A 16,789-nucleotide genomic window follows, 5' to 3' on the forward strand; every position below is an offset into this window, starting at 1 on the left:
GTGGCAGAAGGGGCAGGCCAGGGACCTGGGAGCGGAGTCCCCCAGTCCATCCCGCGCTCGGCTTCCGCCAACTGCGTTCCTGCTTGAAGGCTCCGGGCTCCCCTTTGGCTCCCCAACCCGAAGAGTTGGCGCTGAAAACACTTAACCCTCCTCCTCCTCCCTCGAGGCCCCCCAACCCTCCCTGCGCGCCATCTCCCACCCCCACAAAAGGCCCGGACGGTAACCCCCTAAACGCGGCCAGAAGCGGCTCCTAACTCTTCGCTGGGAAGCAGGCTGGAGGCTGGGTTTTAGAGAGACCCTGGATTGGGGTCCGTCGCCAGCCACTCCTCCTGGATTGGGCTTCATTTTCATATTTTAAAAGAGGATTTTCGTATTCCCTTTGAATACTCCCTCTGAAAAAAATTCTGGAGGAGCTCGGTGGGAAAGATTTTGCGGGAATCTTGTTTTAACGAAAAAAAACAAAACAAACACCGAAGGGGCATTTATTAATTTTTCTCAGGTTTTGGAATCGCCCCGTGGAGGAGAGAGCAAGCCATCAGGAGCCGGGAGGGAAGAGTGGAGAGGACCAGCAAGGCGCACCAGGCCGAGCCACCTCCTTCCCGGCCGCCCCCTCCGCTCTCCCCCGACACACACTCGCTTGCTCGCTTACCGGCGCCTGCACACCCCCCACACCGACCCGCACCTCGGGCGGGCGCCACACACTCGGCAGCCCGAGCCGCGGCAGCCGCAGCGGGATGGAGGCGGCGCGCATGGAGCGCCCCGCAGGCTGGCCCCGGGCGCCCCTCGCCCGGACCGGGCTCCTGCTCCTGTCGACGTGGGTCCTGGCCGGCGCCGAGATCACTTGGGACGCAACGGGCGGTCCTGGGCGCCTCGCGGCTCTGGCTTCGCGGTCCCCGGCGCTGCCTCCTCTCTCGCTGCGGGCAGTGGCAAGCCAGTGGCCGGAGGAGCTGGCGAGTGTACGGAGAGGCGCCGCACTGGGGCGCCGGCCGGGGCCAGAGCCACTGCCCCAGCCAGGCGGAGGCAGCGGTAGAAAGAAGCAGGGAGAAGCCGGAGGGCTGTTGCCGGCAGGCGCGCAGCGGGGACGGGGCATCTCGGCTCCTGGCAAGCCTGGCGGTACAAGGAGGAGTCGCCGGGCGCAGTCCCCCAGTGCCCTGGAACGCGGAGACACCCAGGCTACTGTCTTAGCCGATGGTTCCAAAGGAAGCCGCTCTCTGGCCAAGGGTCTCCGGGAGGAGGTGAAGGCACCACGGGCTGGGGGGTCGGCGGCCGAAGAGCTCCGGCTACCCAGCACCTCGTTCGCGCTGACCGGGGACTCGGCCCACAACCAAGCCATGGTGCACTGGTCGGGACACAACAGCAGCGTGAGTACCCACCCGGCGGCGGATCTCTCTGCCGACAGCGAGGGAGAATGGGTGGGGGGGGGCGGGAACGATGGGCAGATAGTTGCTCTGGGTCTAGGTGGAGGCAGGGGCAGGGGGGCTCCTCGACTTTCAGACAGACTGGTTCATCCCTCTTTCCCCACACCCCCAACAGGTTAGTGGAGTTTGTTGTAAGACAGCCTGTGCTTTTGTTTACCGGAGACCCTCTCCCCGAGGGGAGAGGAAGAGGGTCCTTTACGGGATCAGTGCCCACTTTCTCTGGTACTTGGCTTGGTGAGTCAGTTTTCCTGCCGTGGGTGTTTGTGAATTCTTCGGTAAGGACATAGACTGATTTGGGGAAAAAACCGCTGGATAGACTGACGGGTTTCTGCGACTGCCCGGGCTTCCCCCCTTTCCCCTCCAATCACGCGAAGGAAAGCCAGGAGACTGAGGCCGCTCGGACTCTGGTACTCCTGCCCGCCGGGCTTACGATGCTGCCTCGGGCTCCAGGCGCACTTTCTCCCAGTCTTAGGGGAGGCTGGGCCTTCAGGCAACCCTGATTCCCCCTTCAAAACCCAGGCAGCATGCAGCTGATTCACTTTGTTAGTTTACAGCAGAAACTAACACAACACTGTAAAGCAATTATACTCCAGTAAAGATGTTAAGAATAAAAAAGAATAAACAACACAGGCAGCTGCCCCGAAAAGCTATAGGAGGGGCAGAAAAAAAAAAGTTTAAAGTGTGAAGTGAAATTCAACACCCATCCTGCACCCCTCGTTCTCACGCAAGCACAAGAACACGTAAATCGCTGAGCAAAATACTTGCCCCGGCCGCTGAGTCCTGCAACGACAAACTCACCAAGTGGAGTTGGGTCCCGGTGCTTTCTGTGCACCTCTCCACGCCTCCCTCTCCGCTGCCAGGTTAACCTGGAAGCTGCTGTTCGAGAGGTGGCGCCCTGGAGTCCACGCGGGCGGCTCCGGCGCCCGCGGCCAGGCACCGGGCGCAGAGTACCGTCTGCGCAGCCCGCAGCTCGGGCCGGAGGAGCTCCCCACCCTACTCCCACAGCTGGCAGCCAGCGCGTGCAGTCCAGCCCAGGATCCGTGGGGGATGCCCCTCGGGGAAGAGAGGGGACGGCCTCCGACGATTTACTCCACTCCCCTGCCTTCCTCGGCCCCCACTTCAGCCAGTCCTGCAAAAATCCTTTCCTCATCTCTGGCTCTGAGGATCAGATCAGAGCCCGTCACTGGGCAGAGTCTGGAGGATGACGGATGTCTGTACTGGCAGCTTTGGGGAGCTCATTTGATGGGAAAGCACAGCCCCCGCTCCCTTTATATTTCTCTTCATGACTGACATTAAAGATTTCCCTGGGAAATTTTCGCCTTATTTTAACAGGGCCTGGGGGGTGTCACAGGGGTGAGTGGTGAATAATAGGAAAGCCAGTAGTCCGCAGAGAGCAGCACATCAGCAATACCGAGCACAGATTTCTTGGTTCTTACTGACACACAGCACCACGCAGGCAGCCCAGCCTGGGTTGGAAGCATCTGGGCAGGCAGTCCAGCTTACCAGCAGCGTGGTGGCTGACTCTGCCTTCCTCCAGTGAAGGCCCCCCATAGCTTCGCAGTGGACAGCTCTGGACTTGGGCGGTGGGCAACCTGTGCATTTGGAGGGATGGGTGATTGAGGACTTACAAGTCCCGGAAGGACTGTGTGTGTGTGTGTGTGTGTGTGTGTGTGTGTGTGTGGAGAGAGAGAGGTAATTCTCTGACCGCAGGGATTGTGACTCTCAACTTCCTTTTAGTTTGATAGTGAGGAATTGTGTGTATGTGTGTTATTTTTTTCGTGTTCTTACTCCATGAGGAGGATGGACAGGATGTGTGGAAATAAATGTACCCCTAGGAGAAGGAGGAGGTGATGTATTCACGTATCTGTGATTTTAACACTGCCACATTTGGACAATATAAATTCACTCTGCCTAAAGAGTTTTTTTACGTTTCTGCTTTTATTTTAAGGATCATTTTCGTGTGTTGACAAATTCCCTGAAGATGGGGTGTTAAAGAGTGCTTTCTGCAAGTAGTAATTAAATGTGCATGGCCTTCTCTGCCCATCTTCAAGGCAGTTTATACAGCAGAGGAAGTGAGGGGGCAAGTTTAGCCCTATACCCCCCAGGGAAATGGCTCTTCAGTTAAAAGTGCGTGCAGAGGGCCTGAGGAGTGGATCAGTTGGCCTTGGAGTCCTTAGTGACAGTGATGCGATTTGGGCAGTTCATTAATAGCTCCTCAGGGGTTCATTGGTTGTGCTTATGGCCAGTCTTACTGTCCAAGCAAAGGACAAGGCAGCACAGGTGAGTGCAGGGACCCCATGGTGTCTACTCTCTCTGGTCCAGAGAGTTACTGCCTCTTTAGCTTTTGGGCTGGACCTGCCTCTTTTGATGATGCTTCACAGGCAATTCCAGTGAGAAGGGCTTCTTTGAGTGTAGGTCTGTGCTGCTCTGAGGAAGACGAGGAAACAGGTTAACATGGCCCTGCCTTTGAGAGACTTTAAGGAAACAACCCTGGGGGAGGAGCTAGAAAACCAGTTTCTGCAACATTACCCAGTTGGTTTCTTTCTCCCCTCCTCCTTTCCTGAGGACAGCAAAAGAAGGTGCTGTTAAAATAAAGCCAGGGGGCTTCCCTGGTGGCGCAGTGGTTGAGAGTCCGCCTGCCGATGCAGGGGACACGGGTTCGTGCCCCGGTCTGGGAAGATCCCACATGCCGCGGAGCGGCTGGGCCCGTGAGCCATGGCCGCTGAGCCTGCGCGTCCGGAGCCTGTGCTCCGCAACGGGAGAGGCCACAACAGTGAGAGGCCCGCGTACCGCAAAAAAAATAAATAAATAAAAATAAAGCCAGGGTGAGGAGTGATGCAGATGATGTCCCTTCTGGAAGTTCCCTTTATCGTTGGTTTCAAAGTGGTTGGAGATGTCCCCAAGGCAGAGAACATGGGTCCTTGCACCAAGCTTTTTTGACATGAAAAGAGAATTCCATCTTCCTTTCCGACATAAAGGGTGTTAAACGTATCCTTCTCTGGGAAGGCCACCAGTCTAATTGTTAACACATTGTGAGGCTTCCCGCTCTCCCTCCAAGTGCCTCTGGTGGACCTCATTCCTGGCGTGAGGTCCTTTTTGGGGAGAGTTTCCAGTTACCCCGTATAATGTAAAATTGAACTCCACTCTGGCCGTTTGCGTTCAGGCATAAGGAAGTGGACGTGCAAGGGAAGCACCTCCACCCCACACTGTGTGCCCAGCATGTGCGCAGGGTCTGAGAGTCTCATTCTAGGCTTGAGTCACATATTCACTTTGGTCCCAGGAGTGGGGTGGGATAGCTTGGAGGGCAATGGGGGAGGCGCCCAGCAGGCTTGAGCCAGGAGGGGATGGAGTCTGGGTCCCCCTCTGACCTTTCTTGCCCTGCCAGGTGTTTCGGGGGAGAGGTGAGTGGGCTTGAGTTTGGAGCCTGTACTCTGCCTTATCCATTGGGCCACCGGGGCTTGTTGGAGCCTATATTCTGGAAGAGCGATTTGCCTTTCTCTCTGGTTGTCTCCAGCTGAGATCCTGGTGACTGATGGGCTAGAGAGTGTTTCACAAATACCCAAAGGGAGTCCAGACCCTGTGGCTGACAGGGACACAGAAGAACCCATCATTCGGCTCTTCTCTTTCAAAAGAAGAAAGGCGCCTCCTTGCTTGGTCAGTGAGTTGGCAAATGGCTCTGGAGAGTGGAAAGCTGTGAAGACAACAGCCTGCTTTCTGGGCCACCTCGGCATTGTAAGCCTTGATGGGGATCCCCTGTTCTGGTGCTGAGGTGAGAGTGCTGCACCCTCCCGTAGATTGATCCCCATGCCTTTCCTGCAGCTCGCTCCCAGAGACAGCGATTTGCAGGCTGCTACCCCTGCAGTGTGTCTGGTTGGAAGGACTTGCCAGATAATATTCAATTCATGTGCCCAACTCTGCAACTTGGTGAAGAGAAACAGGGAGATGCTGGTAACCCTGCGTCCTTACCCTGCTAGCAGGGGGAATGCACAGACTCTCCCAGGCATGATTTCATACCCTTAACTAATTCAGCTGGACGGTGTTCTAAAATATTTACTCTTAATGTGCAAAATAGTGACAGATTTGATCAGATTAATTGTGTTTCACTCACTGGAGCATCTAATTGTGGCTCCCAAACAGATTTTTCAAATAGCTTTTGGCTGGGTCGTCTAACCTTCTCGTCCCCGCTCTCAGTCCCCGTGTCACGATATCTTAATGCATTTTGCCTTCTCAGAGGCTTAATAAAGAAGCCTGCCACAAGCTCAGTATCAAAAAAACAAACAACCCAATCCAAAAATGGGCAGAAGACCTAAATAGATATTTCTCCAAAGAAGATACACAGACTGCCAACAAACACATGAAAGAATGCTCAACATCATTAATCATTAGAGAAATGCAAATCAAAACTACAATGAGGTATCATCTCACACCAGTCAGAATGGCCATCATCAAAAAATCTACAAACAATAAATGCTGGAGAGGGTGTGGAGAAAAGGGAACACTCTTGCACTGCTGGTGGGAATGTGAATTGGTTCAGCCACTATGGAGAACAGTATGGAGGTTCCTTAAAAAACTACAAATAGAACTACCATATGACCCAGCAATCCCACTACTAGGTATATACCCTGAGGAAACCAGAATTCAGAAAGAGTCATGTACCAAAATGTTCATTGCAGCTCTATTTACAATAGCCCGGAGATGGAAACAACCTAAGTGCCCGTCGTCGGATGAATGGATAAAGAAGATGTGGCACATATATACAATGGAATATTACTCAGCCATAAAAAGAAACGAAATTGAGCTATTTGTAATGAGGTGGATAGATCTAGAGTCTGTCATACGATTAAATATAAAAAAAAAAAAAAAAAAAAACTAAAAATAGAACTACCATATGACCCAGCAATCCCACTACTGGACCTATACCCAGAGAAAACCATAATTCAAAAAGAGTCGTGTACCAAAATATTCATTGCAGCTCTATTTACAATAGCCAGGACATGGAAGCAACCTAAGTGTCCATCGACAGATGAATGGATAAAGAAGATGTGGCATATATATACAATGGAATATTACTCAGCCATAAAAAGAAACAAAATTGAGTTATTTGTATTGAGGTGGATGGACCTAGAGTCTGTCATACAGAGTGAAGTAAGTCAGAAAGAGAAAAACAAATACCGTATGCTACCACATATATATATGGAATCTAAAAAAGTAGGTTCTGAAGAACCTAGGGGCAGGACAGGAATAACAACACAGTCGTAGAGAATAGACTTGAGGACACAGGGAGGGGGAAGGGACGAAGCTGGGACGAACTGAGAGAGTGGCATGGACATATATACACTACCAAACGTAAAATAGCTAGCTAGTGGGAAGCAGCCTCATAGCACAGGGAGATCAGCTCGGTGCTTTGTGACCACCTAGAGGGGTGGGATAGGGAGGGTGGGAGGGAGATGCAAGAGGGGGGAGATATGGGGATATATGTCTATGTATAGCTGATTCACTTTGTTATACAGCAGAAACTAACACGCCATTGTAAAGCAATTATACTCCAATAAAGATGTTAAAAAAAAAAGCCTGCCACAGAAGCTGTTCTTCAGGGGTTTGCCAAAAAGAATCTGTTCTTAATTAATATTACAAGGGGAGCCATCTCAGTTGAGATGTAGCTGGGGAATGCAGGGGGAACATAACAGCACTAACTGCCCCTGGTCACTGTAGGCCCCGGGGGTGGTGAGTGGAGGGGCTGCACACCGGCTGTTTGTCTGCTCTGCCTTTTCTCTGATGGCCCGGTTACAGGGAGTGATTTGCTTCTCAGATCCTGCAGTGATTTCCAGGGTAAGCAGAAGTTGCAAACTCCTTAATTGGGAGGCCCAATTTAATGATGGCAGAAATGCAGTGGTTGGAACTCGCTTTGTAGTTGGCAGAGAAGGAACGCGGGGAGTGGCTTCTCAGATTGTGTTGGATTTAAGGGAAGGGAGTTGGGTGGCAGGAAGGCTGAGGAGGGAGCGGGGGCAGAAGGGAGAACTGCTCTGTCCTAGGCTGTGTAAATCCTCCTGTAACTGGGGGCACTTTGGAACCGGGTGATCTTCCTCTAGGGAGCAGAGGGGTGGGACGAAGCTGGATGGCTGAAACAGGAGGGTGTGTCTGGAGGGTTTATCCAAGGCCAGGTACACCAAGGCCTGCGGGCTGGACTCGCCTGTTGATTTCCTGCTTCCTTTGGCCTCTTGGCTGGCTTGAGACACTTCCCTATGAGGAGAAAATATCAAAGGATGAATTTTCAGCAAGTTTGGTGGCCTGATGGGCCACTTTGGGTAAGCAGCAGTGGCACTATGGGATGGATGGCCTTTAGCTAAGCATGGTCATCCCCCTCTTGTGGTGGGTTACTGAGAGAAGGGTCTGGATGCTGCTCTGACTTTGTTGGCAGAGAGTGGAGATGAGCGAGCTCTGCTTTACACACAGTAGAGAAACTCAACTGTGTTTGACCAAGTTGGTGAATGAGTGAGTCCCAAGTCTCATTGAGCAGAGGCTATGGAGGGATTGAAAACCCTTGTCCCTTGGGATAGCGATGATTCCTTTCTCAGGTTGTTCATAACTTGACAGGTCCTATAATCAGGAGCATTTCACCCAGGACGTCTCCATTCTCGCTTGAGTACCTTTAGCCTCTTGAATTGAACTCCAGAGTCCTTTAGCCTGCCATTCAAGGCTCTTCACTGCGTATGTCCTGGATCTGCTTCTCCAGCTCTGCATCTGACTGTTCCCTGATGGGCCCCTTCACTCTAGCCAAGGCAGCCCCTTCATTGTCCCAGACCCCTTCTTGACTCAAGCCTTTGCTCTTAAGGTCTCCTGCACTCAGGATACCCCTCTTCCTCTATTGAGATGCACCCGTTACTCATGGCTCAGTTTAAGATTCAAACATGCTTCTCTATAGAACCTTTCTTAGAAGCATTTATTTTTCTTTCTCCTAACTGTTTATAGAATTTACAGCCTGCACCACACATTTGATTATGTTTAGTTTTCACTTGGTTATTTTATGAGTGTTTTGAAGGTGAGGGATGAGGGATAAAATGCTTACACCAGCACCTCACCCCCACACCTGCTGTGAGTTCTGCTTTTCTCATGTGTGCCTTGTGACCTGTGGCCCGGTGCTTGGCACGTAGCTCAGTACATACTTGGCTGAGCTGACCCTGGGAACTGGACAGTGCCCTAGCTGCCCGGGGAGGATGGTTGACACTGTCTCTTCATAGCACTGAGTTTATACACCTGGCTTATTATTTTATATACAACTTTTTTTTTTTTTTTGTTTGTTTGTTGCTGTACGCGGGCCTCTCACTGTCGTGGCCTCTCCCGCTGAGGAGCAGGGCTCCGGACGCGCAGGCTCAGCGGCCGTGGCTCACGGGCCCAGCCGCTCTGCGGCATGTGGGATCCTCCCGGACCGGGGCACGAACCCGTGTCCCCTGTATCAGCAGGCGGACTCTCAACCACTGCGCCACCAGGGAAGCCCATATTTTATATACAACTTTTAACATAAGATGTAGAGGCATCTCTACCCCACTTAGTAAGAGGATGGAAATAGGGACGAGTCAACAATCCTGGCTTCTTCCTCATGTGCTTCAGAGGTCACATGGACTCACATAAGATATCCAGCCATTTGCCAAGTGTTCACTATGTGTGTGGCAGTGTTTTGGGGACTCTGGGGTTGTTAGGGCTGTGATGGAGGGCGAGACAAAGAAGGATAAGACAGCATTTGCCTCAGGGTCCTTCTAATATGTTTTGGGTATAAGGCTGCTCTTCTGTAAAGTTAAATAACACATGACAACAAGACAGATATCACGGGGTAATGTGTGGTTAATTGTCAAGTGGTCGTTTCAGGCTATGAGCTCAGAGGAGAGGGGATCACTGTGGGAGATGCTACAGGCATCTTAGACCGACAGAATGTCAAGGCTGGAAGTGCACTTGGGAATTGTTTTCATCACATCATTCAGCATAGAGATGAAGGGTGTGAGGCTCAGACAGAACATGGTACCCTATAGCGTGGACTCTCTCCTGGTCTTTCTCTCTGTAGCCATCCCCTATGCACTGCTGGTTTTCTCCTTTCTCCTTGCTTTTACAGACCATTTTCCTTCTAAGAGGACTCATTTTCGTTCCAGTGAGGTAGGGTGCTGCCCATTTTATAGGTAGGATAGAGTGAGGCCTAGGGTGAGTATACACAAGGCTAGCCAGAGAGGCTTAGGAATAGATTCCTCCCTCCTGTTTCCTGGCTGTGTCCTATGGCCATCCTGCCTACCCACCCAGTGGCTGCAGACAGTAAGTACCAGCTGCTTATATGTACAATCTGTATCTTACTAACTGTTGTTAATGGGGGCCTTTTGTGAGTCACCTTGTTGAGCCAGTGAGTGAACCAAGCCTGGTTGCATCATCAGGAACATTTTCGCTCATTTATTTTGATCAGTGTAGTTTGGCTTTAATTATTTATGGAGGGCTTCCCTGGTGGCGCAGTGGTTGAGAGTCCACCTGCCGATGCAGGGGACACGGATTCGTGCCCCGGTTCGGGAAGATCCCACATGCTGCGGAGCGACTGGGCCCGTGAGCCATGGCCACTGAGCCTGCGCGTCTGTGGCCTGTGCTCCGCAACGGGAGAGGCCACAACAGTGAGAGGCCTGCGTACCGGTAAAAAAAAAAAAAAATTATTTATGGAAATGCTGTTCTTTATAGTATGCTAATAAACATACTGTAGTAAATTTCCAAAAAGTAATGGAGTCTAAGAACTTCAGGATTGCACAGATAGCTTTCTGCTATTAACTCCTTGCTGGGGAGCAGAGGAACTCATTCCTACTGGGTTGGGGTGAGAGGACCCAGAGCTAGCCTTTTAGGGCTGTTGGTGAGCAAATCTGTGCCTATCTGTGTTCTATTTTTAGTCTTTTGAGGAAACTCCATATTGTTTTCCATGGTGGCTGCACCAATTTACATTCCCAACAACAGTGTAGTATTTGTTGTCTTTTTGATGACAGCCACTCTGACAGGTGTGAGGTGATACCTCATTGTGTTTTTGATTTGCATTTCCCTAATGATTCGTGATGTTGAGCATCTTCTCATGTGCCCATTGGCCATCTGCCTGTCTTCTTTGGTGAAATGTCTATTCAGTTCTCCTGCCTATTTTTTTTTTCCTGCCCATTTTTAAATTGGGTTGTCTGCCTCTGCCTCTTAATAGCTGTGTGACATTGGGCAAGTTGTCACCCTCTCTTGTCTAGTTTTTCATCTACAAAAGGGAGTGATAATAATAGTACCTCTCACAGTGGGCTATTTTAAGGTTTAAATAAGATATTGTACATAGCAAAGTGTTTAAAAGAAATGCCTGACCTGTAGTTAGTCCTCCAGATATTTTAGTTAGTTTAGTTGTTATTCTTATATTAGAAGGGGTTTTCCCTTCATTTGCAGATGGAAACACGGAAGCAGAGGAAGGAGGTACTTGCCCCCCAAGTTTCCCAATGAACTGATCGCGAAGCCCTTGGCTACAACCCAGTTCTCAGTGAGATGCTCATTTCAGCCACCTCCCATAGTGCATGTCCTGACTCCGACGAGTCTTTGCGTGTCTGCCTTCTGTGTCATGCTAAGGGAAACAGTGAAAGAGAGAAGTGTGAGTGGCTGGGGACCTGGCTGCTTGAAACTCATACTCAGACTTTGTAATAGAAATGGTTAGAAGCAGGTGCTTAGAGTCAGGTTAACGATTATACTAACGGACAGCTAATAAGTGGAACATTTTTTCAGGGCTTTTATTGAGTGGAGTTTTGAGAAAGGCATCCAGAAAGATGGAGAGTAGCTTCTCTTGGCTTGGGCACCCATGATTATACCTCACAGCTAATCATGGAAGACTTCTTGAAGGAAGTGAGTGAAATGTGTAGCTTTCATAGAAAATAGGAGAACACAGGGCCGCTGGGACTGGTGGACAAGAAAAGCCTGGAGTGCCAAAGACTCATTTCATCCAAGTCATGGGATGGACCTTGGTGTTCAAGGTTTGTTTCTCCTTTCCATCTCCCACCTCTGCTTTGTGCCTGGCATGAAATGGGGATATCCGTGGCTGGAGCTCTCTGCATAATATCTGCAGCCTCTTTCCCAGTATTATCATATTGGCCAAACCCATGAATATTTTGTAATAATCCACAACCATCGAGGTACAGGTTTGTACCTGCCTGTACCCTTTTTGCCTGCACCCTGTGCACTTCGAGTGGAACCTGAGATCCCTACACAGACACTAGAGGGAGTGTTGCCCTGGGAAAGAAGTGAAAAGAAATAGGATGAAATAATGAAACAAATCCTGCATGAGGAATTGTTCCAAGGGAGTGAGGAAGACCGGTAGTAGCCTGCAGGTTCATTGTGTGAGGGCTGGTCTGGTGACGCATAGATGAACAATTGATTAGCAACCGAGCAGTTGATTCCTGGGGGACTGATCATTCAGCCCCTTCCCGGAGAAAAAAGGAAATGGATGTTTTGTACAAATACAGCCGTTCTGCTGTCCATTCAACCCCTAAACGACTCAACGAAGACTCCAGATGTAAATGCAGCCAGAAGTGATGCTCAGGCTTGGGTCTTCCATCTCTTCTGCATTTTCTGCCTTTGCACTCCCTCACTTTCTTGGGCATTGTGGTCAGTTAATATGAGCTTATTGAGTTGAATGACATAAGTACTTTCTTAAATACTTAAAACTGCCTGGGTAAAGAATGCGTGTCTTGGGAATGGGGAAGAATCTGGCTGCTTCTTGCTGCCTCCAGGCCTAGGGTCTGCATCCCTGGGACATCACAATGGCCTCTCACCTGTTCCCGGGTCCCGTGTACCTGACTCAGTCATCTCTAAGCCTTTTTGGCATCTATGTGAGGTAAGCAGTTTCTCTTCCAGATGGGTAGAATCAGGTTAAAGAGTACACTGCTGCGTAAGAAATGAACTTTTTCCTTTTAAAATCTGTTCTCAGTGGGAGATGGAGAACAATTACGGAGTTGAACATTTTTTTCAGTTGCTCAAGCTGCCATATCTGAATGTGATTACACGTACTGGGGGAACTCGTTTCGTTAAAGAGTTTTGAGGCCATGGTACTGGAGATACAGAGAAGCTTGTTTACCAGGGTGGAGGCAGGTAGAGGAAAGAATCTTTAGAGGCAAAAGCGTTGCTCATATAACTGTGTTGCTTTCAGTGTTATCTGTGCTTGAAAGCAAACTTTTCACTGGAAGATTTCTCAAAACTCAGACTTTTTTTTTTCTGATATGGGAAGGCCCCCAAGCAACAGTGATTTCAAACAAGTCTCTGAGCCTTAGTTTCACTGGCTGTAAAATGAGAATAATACTGGGATGCTGTGAATCTTACAGATAATACTCTGAAGGGGTTAGCATAGTAGGCTATTACACTGGTTAAAAAATGTTAGTTCTCATTATCACCTAGGCAGGAAATGGGGTAGGTTGAGTGTCTGTCCTTTTGTAGTGGATATGTTGGTACCCTGCCCATATGCCCTCTGCACTTGCCATCTGTCTGCAATCTGGCCTGACTTCTAACCACCAGCACCAGGGACTGTGTGCCCACTGGGGCTTTCTTCGATTACACAGGTGCAGGCTGGAAGCATTAGGGAATTGATTTCCATCAAGGAGTAGGGAGCAACCACTTGACAATGACTGTTCGAAGCTGGTGGATAAATACCCCAGCTCCCTTGCCCTTTGGGGGGGGGGGTAACTCTGAAGCTTGTTTTCTACACCATCTCCCAGAGCCACCAGTGGGATTAAGCCCCAGTTGCCTAAGGTGGTAACTTGCTTGCTTTATTGGCTACCTTCCCATCCCTATCTCCTTTCTCCACCCCACAGTCAGTATCACCTGGGATCGCCTACCAACTAAACTACACTTGACCCTTCAACAATGTGGGGTTAGGGACATGGCCCTCCACACAGTCAAAAATCTGTGTATGACTTTACAGTTGGCCCTCCAGTATATGAAGTTCCATGTCCGGGGATTCAACCAACCAACTTAAAGACAGGCAGAGAGAAAGAATAACTTCTTACTCTTCCTTTGTGTTCTATTCAGGCCTTCAGTGGGTTGAATGAGGCCCACCCACATTGGGAGGGCAATCTGCTTTACTTCGTCTACCAATTCGTATGTTAAACTCATCCAGAAACACCTTCACAGACACACTTAGTATAATGTTTGACCAAATTTCTGGACACTCCGTGGCACAGTCAAGTTAACACATAAAATTATCCATCACACCAAATCAGGAATTTCCCTCATCTCTTTAAAAATTCTGCATCAGGCCCTACCATGGTACATACTGGGTATAGAGAGGGAAATGGAGTCACTGACCCCAGTTGTGAGAGGGTCTTCCTTTTGGGTTGGCACCTTCCAGAAGGAAGGAGCTCAGGTTATATTGAGTGGCACGAATATGGCATTGGGGCTTTGAGGAGGGGACACATACCCAAATTAGTTTTCACTGTCATTTCTCAGAGCTAAAGATCCCCTCCCCATCCCAGGGCATGTGCTTTGTCTTCACAATACATCGTCTCTCTCAAATTTGGACCTCTACCTGCTGACGGACAGTCTCTCACCTAAGAATAAGGTGTGATTCTTTTTTTCTTAGACTTTGTCACGATTTTGGCAGGAAGCAGCTGAGCTTACAGTTGGTACCTTCCCTTCTGAGATATCCTTAGTGAGGGGCATCATGAGAGGTTGGAAAGACTATTGGCCTGAGAGTTGGGATGTCTAGATGGCCTCCTGATTTACATTAACTCTCTTCAGCAAGTCACATGTTTCTTAGGTGTGAGAGAAAGAAGACCCTTCCAGGTATAGTAGTTTATTATGTCTGTGAGTAAAAAAAATTTTAATGGGCTCATTAGTAAGGAAAGGGTCTAGAGCTATGATTAAAAAATACTGGAGGGCTTCCCTGGTGGCGCAGTGGTTGAGAGTCCGCCTGCCGATGCAGGGGACGCAGGTTCGTGCCCCGGTCTGGGAAGATCCCACATGCCGTGGAGCGGCTGGGCCCATGAGCCATGGCCGCTGAGCCTGCGCGTCCGGAGCCCTGCTCCGCAGCGGGAGAGGCCGCAACAGTGAGAGGCCCGCGTACCGCAAAAAAAAAAACAAAAATAAAAACTGGAGAATGCTTTTTTCAAGCACATATAAATTTGGCCTTATCCAATGCAGATGTACTTACTTTCATTCATTCATTCATTCATTCATTCATTCAGTAATTTGCTTAGTGTGATGTTAATTAAGTTATTTGGATACCTATAAAATGAAAGAGTCACTTATGCAACTCTTGGTTCAGGCCCATCTCACCACAAGCTAGATATGGTATTACGTCAGTCATTTCTTTACGTGTGGAATGGGGACAATTCTCTTTGCTCCCCTTATGTCACAGTTAAATAATGAGCTACTGCGCCTGTCAGCCTTTTGAAAAGAGTGCTTTTCAAAGCGCTGTGAACAGGAGCCATATGAGCAGGGGGCGATATGAACTCACGGTATTAGTTCACATTACTTCTCCTTTATTCCTTGAGTAGCCGGAGGTCCTTCCATGGCAGATTTGAGACCACGTGTTTCTTTTGCCTTCTCCCAGCACAAATGAAACACTATCATTAGCACACAAACCGTGGTGTTAAAAAACTCGAGATTCTTATTCCAGGCATGATGTGCAATTTATTTCAAGTCACATCTGATATAATAAAAGTCTCAGATGGGAGTGTAATTTGATGTTTAAAAAAAACAACATTCGTTCCAGGACTTGACCTGTATTGATTGCTCTGCCTTATTCCTTTCAGACAATATGAAGTGTTTGGGGAGCATCTACTATATGCCTAGTGATGGAGAATGTGCAAAAGAGTGCACCATGGCTTTGTTCCTATTGGTGAGGCCTATGATGCCGACTGGATACCCAAAAAGCTTATAGTCTTGTGTGTGGAAATCACATTATTAGACTAATATTGCAAAGAACAATGTGAGGTCATGTAAAATATGTGCTAAATTTGAGCATTCTTAGGAAATACATTGAATGTAATCAAGACCACAGTAAATGGAAACTAAGAAAATGTTTAAAATATTACGGTTGCTTTATTATCTACAGAAAAATCCAGTAGCATGATTAGAAATAGATGTAATCCTCATGACTAAATCCATGTCACTTGATGAGAAGTGTTCTGAGCTTTGAGGTCAAATAGATTATTTTATGCTATGACCGTTGCTCAGAATTCTGCCCTATTAGTTTGGATTATTTTTCTTGGTCTGCTTTTGTTTTTCCTTGAGTTTCTAATTATTTTATCTTCCTCACAGGAAGACAAACATCTGTTTTTTTCATCATAGCACTAAGATAGTCCAGCTTCTTAATTGTATTTTTAGTGGATATTCTAATTTGTACTGATTTCCTTCTAGGCCTGCTTCCCTATTGTCATCTTGATATTTCTATTTACTTTACTCCTGGATTAGTGCCTCTGTTTCTGGGATTCCATTCCGCTCTTCTGGGCTGAGTTTCATTTTTCTGTGGTAGATCCTCAAGTATTCTTTTTCAGAGAGTGCAGGGTAATGTCCTGGCTTATTCCTGTGTCCTGACATAAATATTGCTAGGTTCCTTTTAACTCTCAAAAGATCCTGCCTTAGATGGTACATTATACAGTCACCCAGTGCTTGAGTGATACTTTTTATTTTCATTGTTGACGTCTAAAATTTATTTTGGTCGCACACAGGTTTGATGGTTCATGTGGACATAGAAATCTAAGGTCAAAAAAATTACCCTTGGGTCTTTGAAGTTCTTAGAGTACTTGCTGGTTTTGCATCATATGCTGTTTTTGGATGATGTGTGGCTTCCCCCTCAGGGGGCTGATGAGGGTGGGGAAAGGATGTGCCTAGCATGGGACACCGTGGCTTTGTTCCCGTTGGTGAGGCCTAACCCTCTAAGGGAACCTCATTCATTAAAACCAGATTTATTCAAAATCATCAGTACAGCGTGGGAGATTAAATAAATGCTCTCTGGAGCAATTTGCCATAGACACTTTACCTGAATACCTTTAATATATAAATCAACCAGCTGAGGTAGTCTTGGCTACCTTTTATTTAAAAAATTTAAAATGGCTTTAAAAAATGTCATCGGATATTCAACAGGTATTTGTGGGGTGCCGTCTATGTGCCAGGTGCTGCTGGGCTCAGAGTACATAATGGTGCGCTCTGAAGGAGAGGTTCGTGATACTATCAAAGGTTACACCAGCGACATTAACTTGGAGAGGGCAGAGAGGCAGAGGCAGATGAGCAAAGGTCAGTTAGGTGAATAGGAACGGGCAGAGTGTTCAGGGCACACAGCTTCTGTGGCATGAGGGAGCAAGGTTTCGGAAAGGGACAGAAAGAGGGACAGAGTGGCTGGAGCAGAG

General features: G+C 48.5%; 1 protein-coding gene across 1 annotated transcript in view; it reads left to right on the forward strand.

Moving 5' to 3' along the window:
• The first annotated feature begins 697 nt into the window (after window positions 1-697).
• Window positions 698-16,789, forward strand: part of SORCS3 (sortilin related VPS10 domain containing receptor 3) — a 616,865-nt gene continuing 600,773 nt past the window's right edge. Inside the window, 1 exon segment of the mRNA XM_007470447.1 lies at window positions 698-1,361. Coding sequence (XP_007470509.1) covers window positions 735-1,361 — 627 coding nt within the window. The 5' untranslated portion in view covers window positions 698-734.

Source organism: Lipotes vexillifer, unplaced genomic scaffold, assembly GCF_000442215.2.
Source record: "Lipotes vexillifer unplaced genomic scaffold, Lipotes_vexillifer_v1.1 scaffold916, whole genome shotgun sequence".
Classification (NCBI taxonomy): domain Eukaryota; kingdom Metazoa; phylum Chordata; class Mammalia; order Artiodactyla; family Lipotidae; genus Lipotes; species Lipotes vexillifer.